This window comes from Telmatherina bonti, assembly GCF_933228915.1.
Source record: "Telmatherina bonti genome assembly, chromosome: 12".
NCBI classification, from domain to species: Eukaryota; Metazoa; Chordata; class Actinopteri; order Atheriniformes; family Telmatherinidae; genus Telmatherina; species Telmatherina bonti.
The window spans coordinates 6,689,839-6,715,948 of record NC_136610.1 but is presented as its reverse complement, the minus strand read 5'-3'; the positions used below and the strand labels follow the sequence as shown (position 1 = coordinate 6,715,948).

At 43.4% G+C, this 26,110-nt stretch overlaps 3 protein-coding genes across 3 annotated transcripts; 1 reads left to right on the top strand and 2 right to left on the bottom strand.

Annotated features, from left to right (window-relative positions):
- Window positions 1-220: 220 nt before the first annotated feature.
- LOC306763103 (tubulin alpha-1B chain-like) lies at window positions 221-3,228 on the bottom strand. Its single transcript, XM_079249800.1, has 4 exons — window positions 3,136-3,228; window positions 1,561-1,783; window positions 1,338-1,486; window positions 221-1,259 (listed from the first exon to the last, which is right to left on the bottom strand). The coding sequence occupies exons 1-4, from the start codon at window positions 3,136-3,138 to the stop codon at window positions 279-281; spliced, it is 1,356 nt and encodes a 451-aa protein (XP_079105926.1). The 5' UTR covers window positions 3,139-3,228; the 3' UTR covers window positions 221-278.
- Window positions 3,229-4,297: 1,069 nt separating this feature from the next.
- Window positions 4,298-9,398, bottom strand: nipsnap3a (nipsnap homolog 3A (C. elegans)). The gene is made up of 6 exons (XM_079250497.1): window positions 9,335-9,398; window positions 7,114-7,321; window positions 6,860-7,021; window positions 6,634-6,783; window positions 4,731-4,817; window positions 4,298-4,603 (listed from the first exon to the last, which is right to left on the bottom strand). Exons 1-6 carry the CDS (start codon window positions 9,395-9,397, stop codon window positions 4,527-4,529), a joined length of 747 nt encoding a protein of 248 aa, XP_079106623.1. The 5' UTR covers window position 9,398; the 3' UTR covers window positions 4,298-4,526.
- Window positions 9,399-11,453: 2,055 nt separating this feature from the next.
- On the top strand, window positions 11,454-26,089 carry noa1 (nitric oxide associated 1). Its single transcript, XM_079250596.1, has 9 exons — window positions 11,454-11,767; window positions 13,794-14,753; window positions 16,690-16,854; window positions 16,939-17,049; window positions 19,903-19,994; window positions 21,891-22,022; window positions 22,189-22,305; window positions 22,379-22,496; window positions 25,308-26,089. Exons 1-9 carry the CDS (start codon window positions 11,530-11,532, stop codon window positions 25,559-25,561), a joined length of 2,187 nt encoding a protein of 728 aa, XP_079106722.1. The 5' UTR covers window positions 11,454-11,529; the 3' UTR covers window positions 25,562-26,089.
- Window positions 26,090-26,110: the final 21 nt, after the last annotated feature.

The window sequence follows — 26,110 nt, the reverse complement described above, 5'->3', positions numbered from 1 at the left end:
CCTAATCCAGATTAAAAGGAATCATTCCAGATACCAAAATCTAGAATATGAGAATAGGGGGCCTTTGGAATTATAACAGAACTGGTGTCCTTGGCAGAGGTTTGTGCTCCCGAGTGCTTGTCTCGGTACCTCTATGGATCCGTTTTATATTGGGTATAAACTGACAGTTTCTACAGCTTCAACTACAAGATATTTGTTCAGACAAAGACAAAGACCCATTTCAGATACTTTATTGAACATTAGGAATGTAAAATGTAACCACAACTCCCAGTTTAACCTCAGTACTCTTCTCCTTCCTCCTCTCCCTCTCCTTCGATGGAGTCAACTCCCACCTCTTCGTAGTCCTTCTCCAGCGCCGCCATGTCCTCTCTGGCCTCGGAGAACTCGCCCTCCTCCATCCCCTCCCCGACGTACCAGTGGACGAAGGCCCTCTTGGCGTACATCAGATCAAACTTGTGGTCGAGGCGAGCCCAGGCCTCGGCGATGGCGGTGGTGTTGCTGAGCATGCACACGGCCCTCTGGACCTTGGCCAGGTCTCCACCAGGAACCACGGTGGGGGGCTGGTAGTTGATGCCAACCTTGAACCCAGTGGGACACCAGTCCACAAATTGGATGGTGCGCTTGGTTTTGATGGTAGCGATGGCCGCGTTGACGTCTTTGGGCACCACGTCGCCTCGGTACAGAAGGCAGCAGGCCATGTACTTGCCATGGCGAGGGTCACACTTCACCATCTGATTGGCGGGCTCGAAGCAGGCGTTGGTGATCTCGGCCACCGTCAGCTGCTCATGGTACGCCTTCTCAGCGGAGATGACGGGGGCGTAGGTGGCCAGAGGGAAGTGGATACGGGGATACGGCACCAAGTTGGTCTGGAACTCCGTCAGATCAACGTTGAGGGCACCGTCGAAACGCAGAGAAGCGGTGATGGAGGACACGATCTGGCTGATGAGCCTATTCAGGTTGGTGTAGGTGGGACGCTCGATGTCCAGGTTCCTGCGGCAGATGTCATAGATGGCCTCGTTGTCCACCATGAAGGCGCAGTCAGAGTGCTCCAGGGTGGTGTGGGTGGTCAGGATGGAGTTGTAGGGCTCCACCACAGCAGTGGACACTTGGGGGGCGGGGTAGATGGAGAACTCCAGCTTGGACTTCTTGCCGTAGTCCACAGAGAGACGCTCCATCAGCAGGGAGGTGAAACCAGAGCCGGTTCCGCCACCAAAGCTGTGGAAAACCAGGAAGCCTTGAAGGCCGGTGCACTGGTCAGCCTGAGGACGAAATGGAGACCAGTTAGGAATTAACTCACTTAATGTGCATCACTGGTAGCTAAACCCAACTTTACCCACCAGTTTACGGATCCTGTCCAGAACCAGGTCGATGATCTCTTTACCAATGGTGTAGTGTCCACGAGCATAGTTGTTGGCAGCATCCTCCTTCCCAGTGATCAGCTGCTCAGGGTGGAACAGCTGGCGATATGACCCAGTACGTACCTCATCTGAGGAAACAAACTTGGTAAGCTCTGGTTTTCACATCATGCCTTCATTTAAATGTAAAACAGGGATTTCTTACCAATGACGGTGGGCTCCAGGTCCACAAAGACAGCCCTGGGGACGTGTTTTCCAGCTCCAGTCTCACTGAAGAATGTGTTGAAGGAGTCATCTCCTCCTCCAATGGTCTTGTCACTCGGCATCTGGCCATCCGGCTGGATCCCATGTTCCAGACAATAAAGCTCCCAGCAGGCGTTTCCGATCTGGACACCAGCCTGACCAACGTGCACTGAGATACACTCACGCTAAAATGATGGAGTGGAAGGAGAGAAAAACAGCTGTTAGTGTGAAATTTGTTCTGGCAAGATCAAGTTTTATGAAGCAGGAAACCAGATCAGCACTCCAGTCACCTGATTCTGACCCACAAGACTGAACTGAGCGCCTTTCAGGGACAAATAACCACAATGAGTCGAGTCTGTTCAGGTTCCCGTTTTTACAGCACAGCTGTGACTAATCAAACCAAGATCAGGGGAGGAGGGAGACCACCATGTGTATACTTCATTTTAAAAAGAAAAAAAAACCAAAACAAACAAACAAAAAACCGTGACAGACCATATGGTTGCATTACAGCCGTGAGAATATCTTTTGTCCCAATTCAATTCGATTCCAACTTTTTGGGTGCTGATTCTATTTAAATTGCGATTCTAAAAATGATTCCATATTGCTGATTTTTGTAGATTAAAAACTAAAAGTTATAAAACTTTTGCATGTCAAATTTTCTTGATTACAGTTTAAAAAGCAAAACAAAAAGACAGTAGCCAGACCATCATCCTGCTGCTATAATGCCCAAGAACACAAGTAAAGAGATCTGTAAAAGCAATAAAAATGACAAAATTCAGTGGATTAATTTTATGTAATTGAATATAAAATTAAAATAAAAATTGAAATTGTGAAACAAAAAAATCCCGATTTTCTATTCGATTTCCCTCCACTAGGTTGCACGTATACTTAATTTAAAAAAAAAAAAAAAACCAAAATAAAATGAGCTAAAACGATTTTAAAAAAATAATAAAATGACAAGCATCCCCCGTTTTATGTAAAATGTAAAGCGCAGCAGCGCCATCTAGTGGTACATCAGCCTGCACTGCAAGCTGCCTGCGGGACGCAATGCACCATGGTCCACCCTCACCGACGTCGTGACCATCGGCTTTATAGCATGTGACAATGTGGCGCACTAAAAAGTAAAAAATTAATTTAAAAAATTTGTTTTAATTGATATTTTTTGCCAACTAAAAATGTAATGTATTGATTGCACACCCCAAAAAGCTTGGCGAGCCCACCCTGACTGCCATCTTAAAGCCTTTTCTTTCATTGAATGGATGAAAGGACCGGCGTCACGCCCTGTCCTCATTTCCATTTCCCTCTCCTCTCCTCTCGCTTATGAAGGCCGAATTTAATCCATGGTTTTTCAGGTTACAGAAAGGACGTCGGACCTTTTCATCGACTTTAAACACCTAAAAGGATCGTGTTTCTTAATATTTAAGACGTTGTTTTTTTTTTATTTGCCCGCTTTTTACTTTTGTTTGTAACTGAAGCACTTTTGATATATATATATATATTTAAAAAAAAAAAAAAAAAAAAAAAAGTTTTTACTCACCATCTTTCCTTAACCGACAAAGTTTCACCTACAAAATGAGAAAAAGAAGGAGAAAAGTGTTGCCTCCTACAGTTGGACCTTTATGTGTCCTGCGCAAGAGTAACTGAATAACGGCGGAGTGACGACACATTTATATACCGTTAGCTTTGTCCCGCCCCTAAACGGAAATATCTCAGGCCAATTGGTTGAAAGTCTCATAAGCCTCGTTGCTATTGGTTAAAATAAACTCTGTCTCTTTAAGAAAGAGCGGCAATAGACAGGAAGTGGAAACGTCCTTTTTTTTTTTTTAAAGTATTTTTTTTTCACTTTAACAAACAGTGTCCAAATGTCCACCCTATTCCCAAACCAATCATTTACTACACAGGGCTACACTATATAACACAATACTTAATGCACTCATTCTGTTGGCGATTCGGGCACAAATTTAGCGATTTTCGCCTCGTTGCAGATCACATGACTACCGGCCGTCACCACGGCAACCACCACGCACCGTTCCAAAAGAAAAATCCAAATTTTCCTACATTGTATTTTATTTTCTTGTTTGTCTTCTTATTGTATTTCTTTGTTGCATTTTTATTAAACAAATAATGATATAAAATTTATCTATAGTTATTTTTCTGAAGTTGCTTTGACGTTCGTGTCCCTTGCAGCACTTTGAGCTCCTGGCAGCAATGCATTGTGGTCTAGAATGGCCCGTCTAGTGACCATCGATGCGTTGTGGGTCATTTTAAGTGAGCTATGGTAGATCTCCACGACCAGACTAGACGTCCTCTGCTTTACATGACTGATTTATAATAATGTCGGCCAGAATCCTGCAGATATTGCATTTCCCCCATAGACTGTATGGTTTCCCCTTAAATAATAAATAATTAGCAAAATGATGCACAGTGTAATGTCAAACTCTGCATCAATCTGCTAATTAAGTCAGATGTGTTGCAGCAGAGAAACTCTGAACACTTGCAGGACTGCAGCTGTCCACTCCTGTCTCTAAAATTAAACTGACCATGAAACATCCCAGCAGCTTCTGGCACTTAACAGATAAGACCTTTGTCATTGCAACTCGTAGAGAAAATTACAGTAATGATTATCTTTCTTTGTGTCAAAAACATGAAGAATACTTCCAATCAACTTTCAAACAGTCGAACTTTATTGATCCGTTTCATATTATTGTTCTTCTTAGTCACGTTGCTTGAGGAACGCTCCTCCCACTCCCAACATCCAGCACAGGATTTGACGGTGCAGCTGTCAATCACCCTGCTGAGTCCCAGTTCCCGCCCCTTCAGCTGTGATTGGCTAATCCAGGGAATGGGGTGGAGCTCACAGTTTGACGCTTCAGGTTCAGGTTGACAAAGTAAACATGAGAACATCTGTTGCCATGGAGATGACGGATGTTACTTCATTGGGGAGAAAGGACACGGAAACATGAGCTGGCTCTTCTGAGAGTCAAGATGGGCGACGCTGCTTCTGACTGAAACACACAAAACCCAGTCATTGATTACTGATAATTCTATAAAACATTTACTGATCTTTTGATAGAAATAATTGGATATGATTAATAATGGAAAACAGAAACTGATGAGGGGGCGGAGCCTCACCTGCAGCGACCACTCTGGCGTCAGTGTGAGCTTTGTGTCGCATTTCAGCTCGATGGTCAGCACTCTGAAACCACCAGAGGGTGTGAACTGAAGGAGAGAAAGTAAAATCATCATCTCCATCCTCTTTAACATTACCACCACTTTCACCATCATCATCATAACCCTCATGATGTTTTATCTTCAACATCTTCATCACTTTAATCATCCTCATGATGAAATTACTGCTGAACATGATGATGGTATGATAACCTTTCATGGTTATTGATCAGAAACATCAAAGTAGTTGCAGGTTTGTCATGTTTTCACTTTAACCAGGAAAAATAATTCTGAAATTTCCTACAACTTTCATCAGTTTCTTTTCATCTAGTTTTACATCTCAGGCTAAAGTTCAGCTCTAATGGTGAGCATGAAAGTAACGATGTCATCATGTGAGTCACAATGATTCGTCCAAACCCCGTCTCTGATGATCAAAGATGTTAAGAAATTAAACAGAGCCTCCTGTCTGTCCACTACGTCCTTTGGTCCTAGGTGCTTTGTTTTATTTAACAGCTGCTGAAACCACCACAGTCTTCTGAGTGAACGTCATTGTCATCATTTCACTCATTTTGTTACTAGTTTCTTTACTGCGAGTCATTATGTCGTGGCTTTTAAATTTCCCTTCAGGGACAAAAAGAGTTACTGAACTCCAACTGAACTGATGAAGAACCACATTCTGCCACATGACTGAGGAAGAGGAGGGTACTGTAGCTGAACCGGTCTGCTGGCGGTCTGACCAGAAACAATTGTGACCTGCTCTGTTGGACACCTGAACCAAATCAAATCAAAGATTTAAAGGTTTCCCCGAGGGGAAACAGCAACCCACAGCAACGAATGCAGCAGGATGTCTCTCTTTGGTAAACTCACCAGCCATCGTTGGAAATAACTTTATCCCACGTTTTCCACCCGCCTGATGTATTTGTACATGCCCTTGTTAACCAGTAGAAGGTAACCAATCATCAAACCTTATCCCCCGGGACGTCACAAGGATTTCCAAGTAGAAAAAACTCTTTAAAACGACTCGTTTTTCGTCGCCATGGAAACCGAACAGAAAGAGTGCTGGAACTCAAACTCAAACTCAAACATGCGTTTAGGTGATAAAAAACGGTGCCGTTCACATGTCTGATGAGGATTCAACACTGTAACACTGTAGAAAGCTCAGAAAACTCCAAATACCATCATAGGATCCCTTTCAAAAGACCAACTTCACAGCAGAAATAAACATGTTTACAGCAGAAATAAACATGTTTACAGCCTGGTTCAAAAATCCATTTTAGGTTTAATAGGTCAGGTTTACCTTCATGACAACTGTGGGGGGAGTGAATTTTTTTCTAACTTGCCCGTTTAAAAGTAATTTAATCTCGAAATTTGGCATATTTAGGGGTGTGTCCTTTTAACTGACAGGTACCCGATATCCCGCTTCAAGTCAGAAGAACGTAGAACAACCGCGGTTTTTAGCCGGTTAACAACATGACTTAGCTTTAGCCCGCTTACCTCCGTTAGCTGGTTAGCTCCTGTTAGCTCCCGGTTAGCTCGGCTAGCTCTTAGCTACCGCAGCTCGGAGTCCGCTCAATGTCAATCATCCACCATGACGCTCACAGCCCTCCTCTCATCTCCACCTCTTTGCCCATATTTGTATTTTCCGGGAGAGACGAGACACATGCCCCTGCCAAGATGGTGATGGTAGGAACCGCCCACCGAGTTCAGCTCTTCAGAAACCTACGGGTGACGTCATGGAGGCTCTGCCCATCTCTTTATATACAGTCTATGCATTGAACGCATCGTGACCCACATGGTGACATCACTGATCAGATGTTACCACAGAACAAAACGTGATTGATGTGTGATGTCACACGGCGTCTTGTACCTCGGTTCAGCAGACCAAACTCGCTGTGAAAGGCTCCCAGCAGCTTGCTGTACCCCGATGCATCATGGGAGGTGATGGCGCCCTGGAAGTCTTTGCCCCAAACTGCTGGACCGCCGGGACGCATCTGGTACGAGACCAGCTCAAACACACCTGAAACACAGTCAGCTGCTGTCAGTACCGGACCCACGGTTGCTCGGCAGCGCCTCACTGTGGGGGCGGGGCTTACCACCATCCTGCGGCGGTCTCTGCAGCCGGCTCCAAGGAATCAGATACGTCACCTCATTGTCCTGCGACGTCAGCATCGGCATGGCCTTAGAGATGTACTCTGAGATCCAGGTGGGGTCCTGAGACAGGGCTGCCCGAACAACTGCCCGCTGGGAATAACTGTCTGTGGGGGAGGAGGAGGGGGAGGTTGTCAGAAAAAGAAAGTCCCATGAAGAAGAAGAGAGGGACTCAGAGACAGAAGAAGAGGTTCCTCACCGTACTTCCATAAATGGAAAACTTTGTTCAGGCCACCGTACTCGACGCTCCAGTAGCCAACCAGCTCAGAGTGCGCTGTGCGAAGGTGGATCTTCTCATTGGTCAGTTTGAGAAAGGCGGCATTCTGGTCCGGGCGGATGCAGTAGGTCCGGAACTCGTAAAAGGTTTTGTGGTCTTGCTGGGACCCAGTGGAGAAGTGTGCCCGAGTCTGCAGAGATAGCAGAGAGAAAGGAGGTCTCACTCTGGAAGAAAAACTGATGGTCAGCTGCTCAGAATATAATCACGGTAGGGCCCGACAGAACCAGGGGCCCAAAATAGGCCGGGCCCGGGTTTGAAATGAGTTCTGCTGTCCAAACTCAGAGACACAAACCAACAGTACCAGCAGACTCAGGGAGGACACAAGGAGGAACACAGGGAGGAGGAAGATGTAAGGTGGAAGGAATACTGGGACGTGTCCCGAGGACACAAAGACAAGGACGGTTAACTGGGACAAAAAACTACAATTCTCCAGAATTAAACATCAACATTTTGACAATCAAAAGCAAAGGAGACAAGTGGACGAGGAGATGAAGACACGGGAGAATAGGGGACGAGTCCATAGGAGACAAGTGGACAAAGAGACGGGAGAATAGGGGACGAGTCCAGAGGAGACAAGTGGACAAGGAGACAGGAGAATAGGAGACGAGTCCAGAGGAGACAAGTGGACAAGGAGACGGGAGAATAGGGGACGAGTCCAGAGGAGACAAGTGGACAAGGAGATGGGAGAATAGGGGACGAGTCCAGAGGAGACAAGTGGACAAGGAGACGGGAGAATAGGGGAGGAGACAAGTGGACGAGGAGACGGGAGAAAAGGGGACAAGTCCAGAGAGGACGAACCCAAAGGAGACTAGTGGAGACAACAAAGACAGACGACATGGGAAAGGTCCGTTTGTCTTGGCTTCTGAATTTCTGAAGTAATCACAATATGATGCAAAACCCAGAAAGAAGAACTAGATCAGAAGTTTTATTGTAAATTTCAGCATGTAGTGGTCTAATGTAGTTCTAATGTGGTTCTGAAGCGGTATAATGTGGTTCTGAAGCGGTATAATGTGGTTCTGAAGCGGTATAATGTGGTTCTGAAGTGGTATAATGTGGTTCTGAAGTGGTATAATGTGGTTCTAAAGCGGTATAATGTGGTTCTGAAGCGGTATAATGTGGTTCTGAAGTGGTATAATGTGGTTCTGAAGTGGTATAATGTGGTTCTAAAGCGGTATAATGTGGTTCTGAAGCGGTATAATGTGGTTCTGAAGCGGTATAATGTGGTTCTGAAGCGGTATAATGTGGTTCTGAAGTGGTATAAAGTGGGTTAGTGATGTTCTGAAGTGGTCTAATGTTGTCTGATGTCTGTTGTTAGTCTGATGAGGTTCCGATGTGGTTCTGGAGAGGGGGCCACTGTCACTGGAACAGTCTGAGTTGGTTCTGGTCTCTGGCGCCTCCTGGTGGTCATCAGGAAACATTACAGCTGACTGATACGTGACTGTGGACCATGACCCCGTGTGTGTGTGTGTGTGTGTGTGTGTGTGTGTGTGTGTGTGTGTGTGTGTGTGTGTGTGTGTGTGTGTTCACCAAGCTCGGTTCGCCAGTGTAGCAGACATAAAGACCATCAAAAGAACTTTTAATTCAATTAACTGTAACTTGTATTTTTTTATTTGGATTTTATTTTTTACGTTTGTTTTTAATTAGTTTTATTCTTATGTTTGTTTTAAATGTTTTTGCAGCTTTAATTTTTATGTAAAGGACTCTGAACAGTTTTTTCCCTAAAATGTGATGCAGAAATAAACCCGCTTTGCCCTCACGGACCCTGAAGTGCTCCCACGCGCAGGGTGAACGCTGCGAGACGTTCAGGGTCCAGGGCTCCTGTCGGGCCCCTCAGCTGCTGGTTAATGTTAAACTCGGGTTCTGACCTTCAAAACTGTGGTCAAAGATCAGCGACACAAACTAAAACTGCAAACAGCCGAACCGAACCGAACCACAAAGAAAACCTCCTGCAGAAGTGCTTCATATGGTGCCGATGATGAGCACGTGAGTGTGTGTAGATATGAAGATAGGCGTGTCTGTATGGGTGTGTAGATTTTAGTGTTAGACTGCAAAAGAAAAGCTGCAGGTTCGACCGGTTCTGTTCAGTCTGTGGTGGCATGGCAGTCCGGTTCCAGTCCGGGTGTATGGTTCTGGATGGACTTACCTGTGCTGCAACGGGTCTGACCAAGGCAAAAGCGGGTCTGAGAGAGCGGCTCAGCTTCAACATGTTGGCGATGAAGACTCTGAAAAGCGATGAAGAGGAGCAGAGCTGTTTTAAGTGGCCAAGATCCTCGAATGAACAGATGTCCCACTCCGATAAAAAAAAATAGGATATCCACGAAGTCTGACAGAAAACAAGAAACCCTGTTAACTTCAACACAGATGTACAAATTTATATATATATATATATATATATATATATATATATATATATATATATATATATATATATATATATATATATATATATATATATATATATATATATATACACAGATGTACAAATTTATATATATATATATATATATATATATATATATATATATATATATATATATATATATAATTTGTACATCTGTGTTGAAGTTAACAGGGTTTCTTATATATATATATATATATATATATATATATATATATATATATATATATATACACAGATGTACAAATTTATATATATATATATATATATATATATATATATATATATATATATATATATATATATATATATAATTTGTACATCTGTGTTGAAGTTAACAGGGTTTCTTATATATATATATATATATATATATATATATATATATATATATATATATATATATATATATATATATATATACACAGATGTACAAATTTATATATATATATATATATATATATATATATATATATATAATTTGTACATCTGTGTTGAAGTTAACAGGGTTTCTTATATATATATATATATATATATATATATATATATATATATATATATATATATATATATATATATATATATATATATATATAAATTTGTACATCTGTGTTGAAGTTAACAGGGTTTCTTGTTTTCTGTCAGACTTCGTGTCAGACCACCGCTTTAGAACCACATTATACCACTTCAGAACCACATTATACCGCTTCAGAACCACATTATACCGCTTTAGAACCACATTATACCACTTCAGAACCACATTATACCGCTTCAGAACCACATTATACCGCTTCAGAACCACATTATACTGCTTTAGAACTACATTAGACCACTACATGCTGAAATTTACAATAAAACTCCTGATCTAGTTCTTCTTTCTGGGTTTTGCATCATATTGTGATTACTTCAGAAATTCAGAAGCCAAGACGAACGGACCTTTCCCATATATATATATATATATATATATATATATATATATATATATATATATATATATATATATATATATATATATATATATATATATATATATATATATATAAATTTGTACATCTGTGTTGAAGTTAACAGGGTTTCTTGTTTTCTGTCAGACTTCGTGTCAGACCACCGCTTTAGAACCACATTATACCACTTCAGAACCACATTATACCGCTTCAGAACCACATTATACCGCTTTAGAACCACATTATACCACTTCAGAACCACATTATACCGCTTCAGAACCACATTATACCGCTTCAGAACCACATTATACTGCTTTAGAACTACATTAGACCACTACATGCTGAAATTTACAATAAAACTCCTGATCTAGTTCTTCTTTCTGGGTTTTGCATCATATTGTGATTACTTCAGAAATTCAGAAGCCAAGACGAACGGACCTTTCCCATATATATATATATATATATATATATATATATATATATATATATATATATATATATATATATATATATATATATATATATACACGGTGTATTTATAAAGGAAAAATGCGCATTAAACAAATTTTCACTTTTAATCTAACCTGTAAATGAACGTATTATAGTAAATGAGCTCACTTCAGTCTGCAGTCCCTCTGCAAGTTAACACAACAAAACATAACATAATGTACAACAGAATCTGTTTTTATAATTAGGCTCCTGAATTTTGTGCAGAGTGAGACATCTTCCCATCTGTTGCAGCGTCTAATCCTTTCCAAACGTATCACCTTAATCATATATTTATTCATTCGGCTGTGTATCTCTAAAATTAGACACAGGCTCATTTTATTTGTTAGAAAATAAATTATTGCTTTATTTAAAAATAATAATAAGATAAATTTCAGCGGAACGAAAACACATGTTACGTCACATCCGGTAAGGAAGTCGCTCGTTTTTCAGCATGGAGAGTCTCGTGCTGTCGTAGTTACAGCAGGTTTTGTGTCTGCGCGCGGCAGCGTGATGCTGAAGGTGCTGCAGGTGTGTGTCCGCCGCCAGGTGTGGAGGAATGTCCGCCGCCAGGTGTGGAGGAATGTCCGCCCTGCGGTCCGCTGCGTGTCCTCTGCAGGCGGCGTGGGGGCGCCGCCACGCAGCTCGGAGCCCCGCTTTGGGACCAGGCTGACCTCTGCAGGAGTCCGGAGCTGCACCGTGGATCCAAACCAGGAGGAGCAGTTCGTCTTTCTGGACCTGGACTGTACAGGTACGTGGTGGTTCTGCTGTGGAGGTGAGAGAACCGGTACCGGGACACTGTCATGTGGAGGGTTACAGGTTCTGTCTGGTACCGCTGGTTCCGTCCAGGTTTGTCTGGTCAGTTTGATTCTACAGCACATTTACAACAAACCCAGTTACCAAGCGACAGTATATTAAAACAAAGTTAAAATAGGAGCCAAGAGGTGTGAAGGGGGAGACCGGTCCATGAAGGAGGAGCCATCAGACCCCCACATCCAGAAGTGCCATATCCTCCTGACTACCAGTAGTTCCCAATTTGTCCTCTGTGGAGGACCTTTATAAACCTAAATATTTTCATCTCCCTGAATGCTACTGAACTAACATCTTTTCGTCTTTAAAGAGGACATTTAGTGCTTTTAAATGGTACCTCATTTGTGGGGTTGGGGCTTTGTGAACTTTCTTTCTCTCTTCAAGAAAAATGGCCTCCATTGCAACAAGCATGTTTTATGGGAAGAGCAAAACTGCATAATACTTTTCTTTGTGCTGATTTTTATTTTCATTGAATATCTTATAAATACATTAAATCGTTTCTTAGATAAATATAATTATATTTTACCACAATATTTAAAAGTTTAAGCAATGTCCTCCAAAGTGGACATTTATGGTTAACACATTTTTTTTCCTGGTAGTCAGGAGGATATGAGAGGGGGAGGGTTAGGAAGATTTGGGGCCCCATGACTTGACAAGAGCCCAAAAATGTGTACAAACTATATAAGAAAATCATTAAACCTTCATTATAAATAATACATATTTTTTTCAAAGGTTGTCATAAAATATAGCAGTAAAACAGATGAACCATTTTTATTAAAATAATCTAGTTAGATGTATGCACTGTGATTTAACCCGTTATAGGGTACTCAATGAAATACCTTCAAATTAGAAATTTTAACCTAAAATTGTCCTTCTGGTATGAACCAAGACCTCCGGAAGAGGGAACCTCCAGAGGGAGCTGGTAGAGGTCATCATCTCTCCATAGTTCCAAGCTTTAGGGCCACAGAGAAACAAGGACACCAGGTGTCCAGCTCCGGTCCTCGTGCACCAAAGTCCTCCAGGATTTCCATGTATCCCTGCTCCAACACACCTGACTCAAATGAATGCGGCACTGTGCAGAACTTCATTGGCTGTTGGATCTGATAATGTGATCCAGGTGTGTTGGAGAAGGGTTACATGGAAAACCTGGAGGACAGCGGGCCTCGAGGATTGACGCCGGACGCCCCTGCAAGCAGCTCAGGCTTACCAAACATCATTATTTATTTTTTTTGTTTCAATGTAGGAAGTCCAACATTCATGAAATTAGATGATGTATGTGGTTTCAGGTGAGGATGGAGTGATGGGATGACTTTTTAAATTTACTGTCGCCCCTGTTAATCATAGACCGTATATGAAAGATGGACGGAGCCACCGGCAGTTAAAAGTGAAACCTATGTAGATGTGCATAAAACTGCAGTTCCCCCTTCATCCACTAGGGGCTGTAAAACAGAGCAAATCCCCATAGACTCCCATGTTAAAAAGACCAACTTCACAGCAGAAATAAACATATTTACAGCCTGGTTAAAAATCCATTTTAGGTTAATAGGTATGGTTTACCTTCATGACAACTGTGGGGGGAGTTAATTTTTTTCTAACTCGCCCGTTTAGAATTTAATCTCAAAGTTCGGCATATTTAGGGGCGTGTCCTTTTGATTGACAGGTACCAGATCTCCCGCTTCAAGAAGAACGTAGAACAACCGTGGTTTTTAGCCGGTTAACAATCTGACTTAGCTTTAGCCCGCTTACTCTTCAGAAACCTACGGTTGACGTCAAGGAGGCTCCGCCCATCTCTTATATACAGTCTATGATTTTAATAGAGTCTGAGTCAAAATGATAACTAAATATTCTGAACTCCACCAATATACGTGACGGAGTTTATAGTCCTGTAACGGTTCTGAATTATCGGACTGGTTCTAGCACCGGTACCGCAGGATGGTTCTGAGTTCTTCTGTTCTGCCCCGGTCCAGATCCAGAAGAGGATCCCCATCAGCAGCAGGAGGAGCTTCTCCGTCAGCTTAGCGTCTCCTCGTCTCCTCCTCAGTCGGGTCCTGGATCCGATCCCGCTGGTCAGGTCGCTCCTCAGAAACAGTTGAGGTCTCTGGAGCGGCAGCTGCAGGCGTTGAGGGGTGGAGCCAGGCAGGAGGCAGTGCCAGACTCCCTGATCCAGTTCCAGGATGTGGACTTCCTACTGGACGAGAGTGTTGCGGCTGAGAAGAAGAAGAAGAAGCTGTCACAGAAAGGTGACCACAAGATCTTTGGGAACCCGGACATGGATGAGCCGGTGAGTGACACCCGCTGTTCAGGGTGCGGCGCCATGCTGCACTGCACCGCCGCCGCCGTGCCCGGTTACCTGCCCAGTGAGAAGTTCAAAGTGCTGCAGAGGGAGGGGCAACTGGGCGGAGCCACCTGTCAGCGCTGCCACCTGCTCACCCACCACCACAAGGCCCTGAACCTGCAGCTGTCCAGAGACCAGTACCGAGACGTGGTGCGGCAGATCCGGCCTCACAAGGCCCTGGTCCTCCTCATCGTGGATCTGCTGGATCTGCCCGACTCCATCGTTCCCGACCTGCCAGACCTGGTCGGGACCAAAAAGCACATTGTCGTCCTCGGTAACAAGGTGGACCTGTTGCCCAGCGACTCGCCTAACTACCTGCATCGGATCAGGCGGCAGCTGAGTAAGTACTGCCAGGATGCCGGGTTTGGCGCTCAGGTGACCGACGTCCACCTGATCAGCGCCAAGACGGGGTACGGCATCGAGGCGCTGATCTCCAGCCTGCAGCGGTCCTGGAAGTACAAAGGTGACGTGTACCTGGTGGGCAGCGCCAATGCCGGGAAGTCGACGCTCTTCAACACGCTGCTCGAGTCCGATTATTGCAAATCCAGAGCCGCTGACGTCATCCAGAAGGCCACCATCTCCCCGTGGCCGGGTCAGTACCAGAATCCCTTCACTTCACAGTTTAACCCTCAGGGAAGAGGTTCTGCTGTTCGACCCAGAACCTTGAACAGGTACAAAACAGTCAGAACGTTCAGGTACGTTGCAGATGGTTTGATCCAGAACCTTCAGGAACGTTGCGGATGGTTTGATCCAGAACATTTAGGACTGTTGCAGATAGTTTGATCCAGAACGTTCAGGAACGTTGCAGATGGTTTGTTCCAGAACGTTCAGGAACGTTGCGATGGTTTGATCCAGAACATTCAGGAATGTTGCAGATAGTTTGATCCAGAACCTTCAGGAACGTTGCGATGGTTTGATCCAGAACATTCAGGAACGTTGCGGATAGTTTGATCCAGAACCGGTGGGAACACGTTCAGAAACGTTGCAGCTGGTTTAATCCAGAACCGGTGGGAACACGTTCAGGAACGTTGCAGATGGTTTGATCCAGAACCGGTGGGAACACGTTCAGGAACGTTGCAGCTGGTTTAATCCAGAACCGGTGGGAACACGTTCAGGAACGTTGCAGATGGTTTGATCCAGAACCGGTGGGAACACGTTCAGGAACGTTGCAGCTGGTTTAATCCAGAACCGGTGGGAACACGTTCAGGAACATTGCAGCTGGTTTAATCCAGAACCGGTGGGAACACGTTCAGGAACGTTGCAGCTGGTTTAATCCAGAACCGGTGGGAACACGTTCAGGAACGTTGCAGATGGTTTGATCCAGAACCGGTGGGAACACGTTCAGGAACGTTGCAGATGGTTTTATCCAGAACCGGTGGGAACACGTTCAGGAACGTTGCAGCTGGTTTAATCCAGAACCGGTGGGAACACGTTCAGGAACGTTGCAGATGGTTTAATCCAGAACCGGTGGGAACACGTTCAGGAACGTTGCAGCTGGTTTAATCCAGAACCGGTGGGAACACGTTCAGGAACGTTGCAGCTGGTTTAATCCAGAACCGGTGGGAACACGTTCAGGAACGTTGCAGCTGGTTTAATCCAGAACCGGTGGGAACACGTTCAGGAACGTTGCAGCTGGTTTAATCCAGAACCGGTGGGAACACGTTCAGGAACGTTGCAGCTGGTTTAATCCAGAACCGGTGGGAACACGTTCAGGAACGTTGCAGATGGTTTGATCCAGAACCGGTGGGAACACGTTCAGGAACGTTGCAGCTGGTTTAATCCAGAACCGGTGGGAACACGTTCAGGAACATTGCAGCTGGTTTAATCCAGAACCGGTGGGAACACGTTCAGGAACGTTGCAGCTGGTTTAATCCAGAACCGGTGGGAACACGTTCAGGAATGTTGCAGATAGTTTGATCCAGAACCGGTGGGAACACGTTCAGGAACGTTGCAGCTGGTTTAATCCAGAACCGGTGGGAACACGTTCAGGAACGTTGCAGATGGTTTGATCCAGAACCGGTGGGAACACGTTCAGGAACGTTGCAGCTGGTTTAATCCAGAACCGGTGGGAACACGTTCAGGAACGTTGCAGATGGTTTAATCCAGAACCGGTGGGAACACGTTCAGGAACGTTGCAGATGGTTTTATCCAGAACCGGTGGGAACACGTTCAGGAACGTTGCAGATGGTTTTATCCAGAACCGGTGGGAACACGTTCAGGAACGTTGCAGATGGTTTGATCCAGAACCGGTGGGAACACGTTCAGGAAAGTTGCAGATGGTTTTATCCAGAACCGGTGGGAACACGTTCAGGAACGTTGCAGATGGTTTTATCCAGAACCGGTGGGAACACGTTCAGGAACGTTGCAGATGGTTTAATCCAGAACTGGTGGGAACACTAACGTTTCAGTCCATTTTATTGAATGTTTCCTTTTGGTCAGAACTTGCAGAACTTCCTGCACCATCATCTTCTCCTCACCAAACAGAACCGTTGTCATGTGAGCGTTTCTTCCCGTTGTGATGCGTTCAGGGACCACTCTGAACCTGCTGAAGTTCCCCATCATCAACCCGACTCCATACAGGATGTTCCGCCGGCAGGAGCGCCTGCAGGAGGCGTCGCAGCAGACGGAGGAGGAGCTGTCGCAGAAGGAGCGTCAGAGGCTGCAGAACCTCAGTCGCCAGGGATACCTAGTGGGTAAGGGAGGAACGAAAAGTTTGGGGGGGGGGGGGGGGGGGGGGGGGGTCAGATGTGTTACTGATCACCTGTTCACCTGCTCAGGTCGTGTTGGCCAGACGTTCCGGTCTGATACGTCCAGGACAGACGAGATCCAGTTCGATCCCGACAGTTTGGCGTTTGGAGAAAACGATGATGGACAGGAGGAGACGGCAGGTGAGGCAGCTGATTGGTTGGATGAGTTGTGATGTCACAGATTCAGGTTTTGGTTTACTGGTTTGCAGTCCGGTACTAGCTGGGTTCTGGACAGTTTGCAGAGCCGTTCTTTTTTCGTCTGTCACATGTTCAGAGTGAATCTGTGTTCTGAAGAGTCGGTTCTGATCACTTTCCCATCCTTCATCGCAGAACTTTGTTCTTCCATTCTTGTCTCTGTAGCCCTGCCCCCCGACTCACACAGAAGTGGTACCAGTACAGCACTGGGTTCCTGGTGCTGGTGAAACTGAATGGTTGTAAGCCAGACCAGAACCAGAAGTGATTGTATCACTGCGGGTTTTGTTGGAGCAATTTCTGGTTCGGTTTGTAAGAACCAAGAAAAAACAGAACCTGCATTTGGACCTAGTTATGTTCAAACTGTTGGGGTTCTGATTGGGTTAAATGTGTCAATTGGAGTAAAGGAGAACCAGGTTTGGACCTTTATTCTGCCCGAGACAGCACAGATAAGGGGAATTTATGGTCTGTATCAAGGCAAAAGCCATCTGGATCAGAACCGTACCTTACTGGACAGACTTTGGGGAACTTTTTCTTCACCTGTTGGTACACAGAACCTCCAGTCTACAGCTTCATCACTTGTTATCATGATCAGAACTGGACCAGAACATTTATTCAGAGCTTGACCCAATTTTCTGATCATAGGAACTCATGTTTGGATCAGACTTTGAGGTTTCGCCAAGTTTGTTCCAGATATCAGGAGCAGAAAACTGAATGTCTAGTTTTATCCCTCAGGATGTAAACAAACTGGACCCATTCGGTGTCACCAGATCACACCTATCTTCAGGACAGAACCATTCAGAACCTTCTACCCAAGCAACATTTTACAGAGTGATATGTAAATCTTTTTTCATAGGTTTGTGAGAACACCAGCAGCAGTTGGTTTAGGACACGTTCACACTGGGGTTTTTTGGTCCATTTCTAACTAATCGTGGTTTGCTTCTGTGGATGGTACGGTTCGTTTGGAGTAGTGTGAAAGTAAGGGTTCACACACAGCCAGGCGTTCTCGGTTTGATTCAGCAGGGAATGTCGCTCTTCACTGAAGCGGACCGTACCGCCTGGACAACACAACAGCTGTTTACTATGGGGCAATATTCCCTCAAAAACCACTGAACAAGAAGAAAGAAAAAGAAAAACCGTCTGATTTGATTGGCCAGGACTAAGAGTCTCATTCTAGTCAAGCTGCAACCATCTGCTAGAGTCAATACCAAGCGGGAACCTCCAGCGCTTAAAAGTGAAGCCAATACAGAAGCATATAAAATAGTAGGTCAGGTTTACCTTTATGACAGCTGTGGGGGAAGTTAATTTTTTTCTAACTCGCCCATTTAAAAGTAATTTAATCTCAAAATTCGGCATATTTAGGGGTGTGTCCTTTTGATTGACAGGTACCTGATCTCAAGAAAAACGAACGCAGAACAACCGCTGTTCTAGCCGGTAAACAATGTGGCTTAGCTTTAGACCGCTTACCTCCGTTAGCTGGTTAGTTCCTTTTAGCTCGGTAAGCTCTTAGATACAGAAAGCTCGGAGTTTGATAGATGTCAATCATCCACCATGACACTCACAGCCCCCCCCCCCCCTCTCAGCTCTGCCTCGTTGCCCATATTTGTATTTTCCGGGCGAGACAACACGCATGCCCCTGCGAAGATGGCGATGGTAGGAACCGCCCACCAAGCTTCAATTCAGCTATTCAGAAACCTTCGTGTGATGTCACAGAGGCTCCACCCAACTTTCTATATACAGTCTATGTTCAATCCCCATAAAAAACATTTTAGGCCTATTAGGTCATGTTTACCTTCAAGACTACTGTGTGGGGAGTAATTTTTTTAAACTCATCTGTTTAGAAGTAATTTAAACTTGAAGTTTAGCTAAATAATGGGAGTGTCCTTTTGATTGACAGGTACCCGATTTCCCGCTTCAAGTAAGAAGAACGTAGAACAACCGCGGTTTTTAGCCAGTTAACAACGTGACTTCACTTTAGCCTGCCTACCTCTGTTAGCTGGTTAGCTCCAGTGAGCTCTTAGCTACAAGCAGGTCGGAGTTTGATAGATGTCAATCATCCATCCTCCCGCCCACAGCCCCTCTCAGCTCTACCTTTTTCCTTATTTTTGTATTTTCCGAGACTGACGCATGCGTGACGGTGCCAAGATTAATTTCCTGTTTCCGTTCTTGTACGTAGAAAAACACAGTGAATATGTTTTTCATCTTTATTGTGAAGCTAATGTTATCAAGAGCCACTGTGGAAGGTCCAAAGAGCCGCGGGTTGCAGACCTGGTTTATGGAAATATCAGCCCCTAGTGCGGCGTTGTTGCAACTGCATCAAATTGTCCAGGAAGTAAAGTGCGCATGAAAGCAAACCATACCAAAGGAAGGTGTAAAAATGTTCAGAAATACCGTTCAATAGAACCATCGTGGTGTGAACCCATCCTTCTTTCCAAATGAACCGCACTGTTGTTGGAAGCGGACCAGGGTTATTAAAAACAAACCAAAAGGCATCAGTGTAAGCGCACACTTAGTCTTTTTTTTTTTAAGAAAGATCTGTCAAATCTACATTACGGTGGTAAAAAGTACTGAAAACATATAAATATTTTTTATTAATCGTGCTGAGCCATCAGTCCCCTTCAGGCTGCATTATACCTTCTGTTAGAAATGCTTCTGCACACGTATCATCATGGCTGCTGTTCATTCCCAGTGTACGCCATCTGGCATGAAAGGAATATGAGGCTGCTGGGATTGATGTGGTTCTGGTCCAGGTTCAGTTCCAGACAGACTGTAAATAACTGGACCTTCTTTCTGACCCAACAGCTGTCAGCAGGTCACATGACAAGCTGAGTCTGAATGAGCTGAAAGACGCCCACTGGCTGTTCGACACGCCGGGAATCCTGAAGGAGCTGGATGTGAGTCTGACCTTCATCTTCATGTCATCTCTGTTTAGACACAATGGAGCCAGCCAGATTATTATCAGCTGTTTACCAGTAGTTTACCTGATTTTAACCAGTTTATCAGCTGTTTTTCTAGTTGTTGACCTAATGTTAACCAGTTTATCAGCTGTTTACCAGTTGTTTACCTGATGTTAACCAGTTTATCAGCTGTTTTTCTAGTTGTTGACCTGATGTTAACCAGTTTATCAGCTGTTTTTCTAGTTGTTGACCTGATGTTAACCAGTTTATCAGCTGTTTTTCTAGTTGTTGACCTGATGTTAACCAGTTTATCAGCTGTTTACCAGTTGTTTACCTGATGTTAACCAGTTTATCAGCTGTTTTTCTAGTTGTTGACCTGATGTTAACCAGTTTATCAGCTGTTTTTCTAGTTGTTGACCTGATGTTAACCAGTTTATCAGCTGTTTTTCTAGTTGTTGCCCTTTTGTTAACCAGTTTATCAGCTGTTTTTCTAGTTGTTGCCCTTTTGTTAACCAGTTTATCAGCTGTTTTTCTAGTTGTTGCCCTTTTGTTAACCAGTTTATCAGCTGTTTTTCTAGTTGTTGACCTGATGTTAACCAGTTTATCAGCTGTTTTTCTAGTTGTTGACCTGATGTTAACCAGTTTATCAGCTGTTTTTCTAGTTGTTGACCTGATGTTAACCAGTTTATCAGCTGTTTTTCTAGTTGTTGCCCTTTTGTTAACCAGTTTATCAGCTGTTTTTCTAGTTGTTGACCTGATGTTAACCAGTTTATCAGCTGTTTTTCTAGTTGTTGACCTGATGTTAACCAGTTTATCAGCTGTTTTTCTAGTTGTTGACCTGATGTTAACCAGTTTATCAGCTGTTTTTCTAGTTGTTGACCTGATGTTAACCAGTTTATCAGCTGTTTTTCTAGTTGTTGCCCTTTTGTTAACCAGTTTATCAGCTGTTTTTCTAGTTGTTGACCTGATGTTAACCAGTTTATCAGCTGTTTTTCTAGTTGTTGCCCTTTTGTTAACCAGTTTATCAGCTGTTTTTCTAGTTGTTGCCCTTTTGTTAACCAGTTTATCAGCTGTTTTTCTAGTTGTTGACCTGATGTTAACCAGTTTATCAGCTGTTTTTCTAGTTGTTGACCTGATGTTAACCAGTTTATCAGCTGTTTTTCTAGTTGTTGACCTGATGTTAACCAGTTTATCAGCTGTTTTTCTAGTTGTTGACCTGATGTTAACCAGTTTATCAGCTGTTTTTCTAGTTGTTGCCCTTTTGTTAACCAGTTTATCAGCTGTTTTTCTAGTTGTTGACCTGATGTTAACCAGTTTATCAGCTGTTTTTCTAGTTGTTGACCTGATTTTAACCAGTTGATCAGCTGTTTTTCTAGTTGTTGACCTGATGTTAACCAGTTGATCAGCTGTTTTTCTAGTTGTTGCCCTTTTGTTAACCAGTTGATCAGCTGTTTTTCTAGTTGTTGACCTGATGTTAACCAGTTGATCAGCTGTTTTTCTAGTTGTTGCCCTTTTGTTAACCAGTTGATCAGCTGTTTTTCTAGTTGTTGCCCTTTTGTTAACCAGTTTATCAGCTGTTTTTCTAGTTGTTGCCCTTTTGTTAACCAGTTTATCAGCTGTTTTTCTAGTTGTTGACCTGATGTTAACCAGTTTATCAGCTGTTTTTCTAGTTGTTGACCTGATGTTAACCAGTTTATCAGCTGTTTACCAGTTGTTTACCTGATTTTGACCAGTTGTTTATCATATATTGACAAGTTTTGTTTTTTTTACTGATCCCAGCTAAGTATATAGTCATTAATAATCTCAGAAGCTGTTCTAGTTTCCATGGAAACGTCTGCTGCTGCTCAGGTGAGTCACTGATTGACAGTTTCTGGTTCTGGCCCGGTCCATCAGGTCCTCCAGCTGCTGCAAGAGGAGGAAGTCCGTTTGGTGGTTCCGACTCAGGCCATCGTTCCTCGGACCTTTGTGTTGAAGCCTGGAATGAGTCTGTTTGTGGGAGCTCTGGCCCGGATCGACTTCCTGCAGGTCAGAACTGTCACCAATTATTGATTGATAGATTAATAATAATGACGATAAAGTCATGACACGCTGAGATCCAGTTGGAGGGTGGGGAAAACAGCTGTCCGCTGCAGTTCTTTAAACTTTAAAAGATCATTGATTATTAGTGACTCTATTGATTTATGCTCCACAGGGAGGAAAGTCCTGCTGGTTTTCAGTCATGGCCTCCAGTCGGGTTCCGGTCCACATCACCAGTTTGGAAAAAGCCGATGGAATTTACCAGAAACACGCGGGACACGCCCTGCTGGGGGTGAGTCATATGATCGCAATCACCTGCTTGTTGCATTCAGGTGCAGCAACTCTGCCGTATGTGCTGCCTTCAGGTGCCTGTTGGTGGATCGGAGCGGATGGAACAGTTTGGAGCTCTGGTTCCTCAGGAGTTCAGCCTGGAGGGCCGAGGTCACCTGGAGGCTGCTGCGGACATCAAACTGTCGTCTGCAGGTAAACACCTTCAAATAAATGACACAAATTGTGAACAATTTGGAGGTGAATTATCAACGTTTCTGTTTATGTGATGCTAAATTGTGATAAATTCTAAAAGAAAAAAAAAAAAAAATTTTAAACCCCCACTAGGTGGATTCCACATCAAGTCACAACAGCAGTGTGTTGATGCTGCTAAGGAAAATGCAAAACAAGGCGCTGGGTTTGTCCTGTTCTAGAGGAGAGAGGAAACTATGGGAGTTTCATTGTTTAATGCAGGATCTGAAGTTGGACCACGACCGATTCAGGACGGACATTAGGACATCCGTGGGACAGGTGGAGGATCTGCTTTAGTAGCAGCTGCTTGCTTGAAGAAGCAGAGAAGAAATAATAGACACTCAGCTATGATGGTACAAAGACTGAATGAAACAGGAGTGAAAGTGACGCCTGCATAGCTCGCATCTATCAGTCAACACGCCTTCTCTGATTGGTTGATTATATATCTGATATAAATAATTTTTTTTTTAAAAACACCTCAGCTTGAAAAAATAAATCTTGCATAATTGCCGGATAGAATTTTGTTACTGGTGTGAACATTCACATTGACTTCACACTTATCTGATTAAAAATTGCCGTGTGAATTAATCAGACGAAATATTAAGTGTGTAAAGGTCTTAATTGTGTGTTCATCTCCTATTACTGTACATGTGTAAAACCAAAGAAAAAATCCTTGTAAAGGTTTAATTTCTTTTGATACCAACATAAAATAATATTTTTCCATATTATTTTATGTTGGTATCAAAAGAAATTAAACCTTTACAAGGATTTTTTCTTTGGTTTTACACATGTACATGTAAAGTAAAATGAAATAACCAAGTCTCGTTCCAGCTAAATAGGAATTAGGGTTAATCTTCTGTGTAAACCCTAAATGAACCTACTGACCTCACGCCGCTTACGATGGAACCACAAAACTACACAACTCGTTTTTGTCTGTGAATGTTACATCATACAGACATGTACATGCACCTTTTTTTTTTTTTTTTTTTTACATATTTTTCAAATGAAAATTATGTACAACCAGAGGGAAGAACATGCCGGTGGTATTCACCATAAAGCACGTCATATCATCATCGTATGAAAAGATCCAGTGTTACATTCATGATGTCGTGTTGCATTACGAAGACTGTCGAACGCCGCCAGCCCATACAACACAAAAATCAACAAAAATAACGGAACTGGATCGTCGTTGATGGGAGGTGAAGAAATTGGAGGACTATTAGACACTATGATTAGTTAGTTGTGGCGATTAATACCGTGATTAACATCCACAATGACTTGCTGCGTTTACTATGTGCTGCACTTCCTGAAACAGTAGCTGCGTTTCCATGACATTTTTATGTTTCGACAAACAACAAATGCGATTTGCGGGTGTTTCCATCTAACAGTGTTTAGCCTTAAGTCTCGTAAAATCGAGAGTAACGAGTTTTTACGAAAATTGTGGTTAATGTAGAGTAGGTACGTACCGTTATTTATGGATTTTCTACTTGCTGCGGAGAATTTGCTACGGATTTGCGAAGCTTTTCCCTCGTTTCTCTTTTCCGAAACTCTGAAATTCGCTGTTGTTTGTTCCACACCGCACCATCTTTACCGGAAATGAACTGGTCACGAGCCCTACATCATGTCCGGGGACACGGAAATGAGAAAATGTGTTTCTGTTACACTTTTGCAAAATATTTCTATATCAAGATCTCTGAAAAACCACCTCATGAGAGTGTAAAAGCTTTTTAGCAATATTTGAGACTTTTTTTTTTTTTTTTTTTTTTTTTAATGTAGGTGTTTCCATTAGTGATTTTTTTCTTTTAGTGCGATATTTAGTTTGTGATGGAAACGCACCAAGTGGCCACTCCTCACTGATGTTGTAAGATCAAGTTTGTATTTATTTACTGCCTGTTATTCATTACTTTGTATTTCATAAAGCATAATAAAGTCCACAAATGGTGTTAAAAAGATTCTTTTAAGAGTACATCAGAAAAACTGTCCCGTTGACAACAACAGCATCATGGTGGATGATTGACATTGAGCGAACTCCGAGCTTTCTGTAGCTAAAAGCTAACCGAGCTAACCTGGAGATAAGATAACAGGAGCTAACCAGCTAACGGAGGTAAGCGGGCTAAAGCTAAGTCACCTTGTTAACCAGCTAAAAACCGCGGTTATTCTACATTCTTCTGACTTGAAGCGGGAGATCGGGTACCTGTCAATCAAAAGGATACGCCCCTAAATATGCCGAACTTTTAAATTAAGATTAAATCACTTTTAAACAGTCGAGTTAGAATAAAATTCACACCCCCCACAGTTGTCATGAAGGTAAACCTGACTTATAAACCTAAAAATAAACATGTTTAATTCGGCAGTAAACATGCTTATTCCTGCTGTAAAGATGTTTATTTCTGCTGTGAAGTTGACCTTTTTAACATGGGAGTATATGGGGATTTGCTCTGTTTTGCAGCCCCTAGTGGAGGAAGGGAGAACTGCAGTTTTATACACTTCCACATAGGCTTCACTTATAACCGCCAGAGGCTCCGTCCATCTTTTGGTCTATGGGCAGAACACACAGATATTACACAATCTTTAATTAAAGGAGCTGCAAAAAATAAAATAAAAAATCTTAAATACCTCCAATATGCATGAGAAATAAGATTTAATCATATTAAATGCACATCATCTCATCTTTACATCAGTTTCTCATACAACCGTGGATTAACCGTGGTAAAATCAGGAACTCTTTGCCTCCCCAGCACCTGTTTTACCTGTATTTGTGTCTCCTGTGTGCAGGCTGGGTGGCCGTGACGGCGATGGAAGGCGAGCAGCTGCAGATGAGGGTTCACGGTCCGCCGGCTGCAGGTTACGGTTTGCGGACGCCGCCACTGCTGCCTTACATCGTGTCTCTGAAAAGACAGCGTGTTCGTAAATCTGCTGCCTACAAACCGCTGAAAGCTGTTGGGCGGCTGGACGGAGGACTGTCAGGTGACGGAGCCACAACGCTGCAGGTCGTCAAGAAGAAGAAGAAGAAGAAGAAAGCAGAGTGACCTCCTGCTGAGGTGTTGTGACCTCAGAGATGACAGATACCGGAACACGTTTCCATGGTTACATACCAGACCATTGGCCAGGCTTTGTGTTTGAACAGAACCAGACTGGTTCTGGTCTCTTCAGGTGTTCCAGCTCTGAGCGCGCTCAGACCAGCGGCAGGTGTGAAGAACACAAACTCCAGCACCAACCCATCATAATCAGCCGATTCATTTAACTGAAAATCCAGACACATAAACCGACTCGGTTTCCGGGTCGGAACCAACACATCAGGACAGAACATAAACCCACACAGATGCTAGGTTTCCATGGTAACCTGATGGAGAGCCTGGAGGTCTGGAGCTCTGGTCCAACCAGCTGATTCGCTCTGGTGTCATGTGACGCATCATGTTAATGTACTGGGAGCTTCCGTCAGCCTCTGGGTTCTGGTTCTGGTCCTGGTCGTGTTGCTGTGGTGAAATGATTTTATTATGTGTCTGGTAAACTGTTTGTGTGAGACATGAATCAGAGAATAAATAAATGATCAATGATTTTGTAAATCTTTATTTAAA

Bases quoted from the DNA above. Each gene is read 5' to 3' on its own strand.
- nipsnap3a (XM_079250497.1), bottom strand. From the start codon at position 9,397: ATGTTGAAGCTGAGCCGCTCTCTCAGACCCGCTTTTGCCTTGGTCAGA. The intron at 4,818-6,633 runs GTACAAGACGCC...TCTCTCCTTCAG, and splicing joins GTTTGGTCTGCTGAACCGAG to TTCACACCCTCTGGTGGTTT. The intron at 4,604-4,730 runs GTGAGGCTCCGC...TGTGTGTTTCAG, and splicing joins CGCCAGAGTGGTCGCTGCAG to TCAGAAGCAGCGTCGCCCAT.
- noa1 (XM_079250596.1), top strand. From the start codon at position 11,530: ATGCTGAAGGTGCTGCAGGTGTGTGTCCGCCGCCAGGTGTGGAGGAAT. The intron at 16,855-16,938 runs GTAAGGGAGGAA...TCACCTGCTCAG, and splicing joins TCGCCAGGGATACCTAGTGG to GTCGTGTTGGCCAGACGTTC. The intron at 22,023-22,188 runs GTCAGAACTGTC...TATGCTCCACAG, and splicing joins CCCGGATCGACTTCCTGCAG to GGAGGAAAGTCCTGCTGGTT.
- LOC306763103 (XM_079249800.1), bottom strand. The intron at 1,487-1,560 runs GTAAGAAATCCC...TTGTTTCCTCAG, and splicing joins CCTGGAGCCCACCGTCATTG to ATGAGGTACGTACTGGGTCA. The intron at 1,260-1,337 runs GTGGGTAAAGTT...TTTCGTCCTCAG, and splicing joins TGGACAGGATCCGTAAACTG to GCTGACCAGTGCACCGGCCT.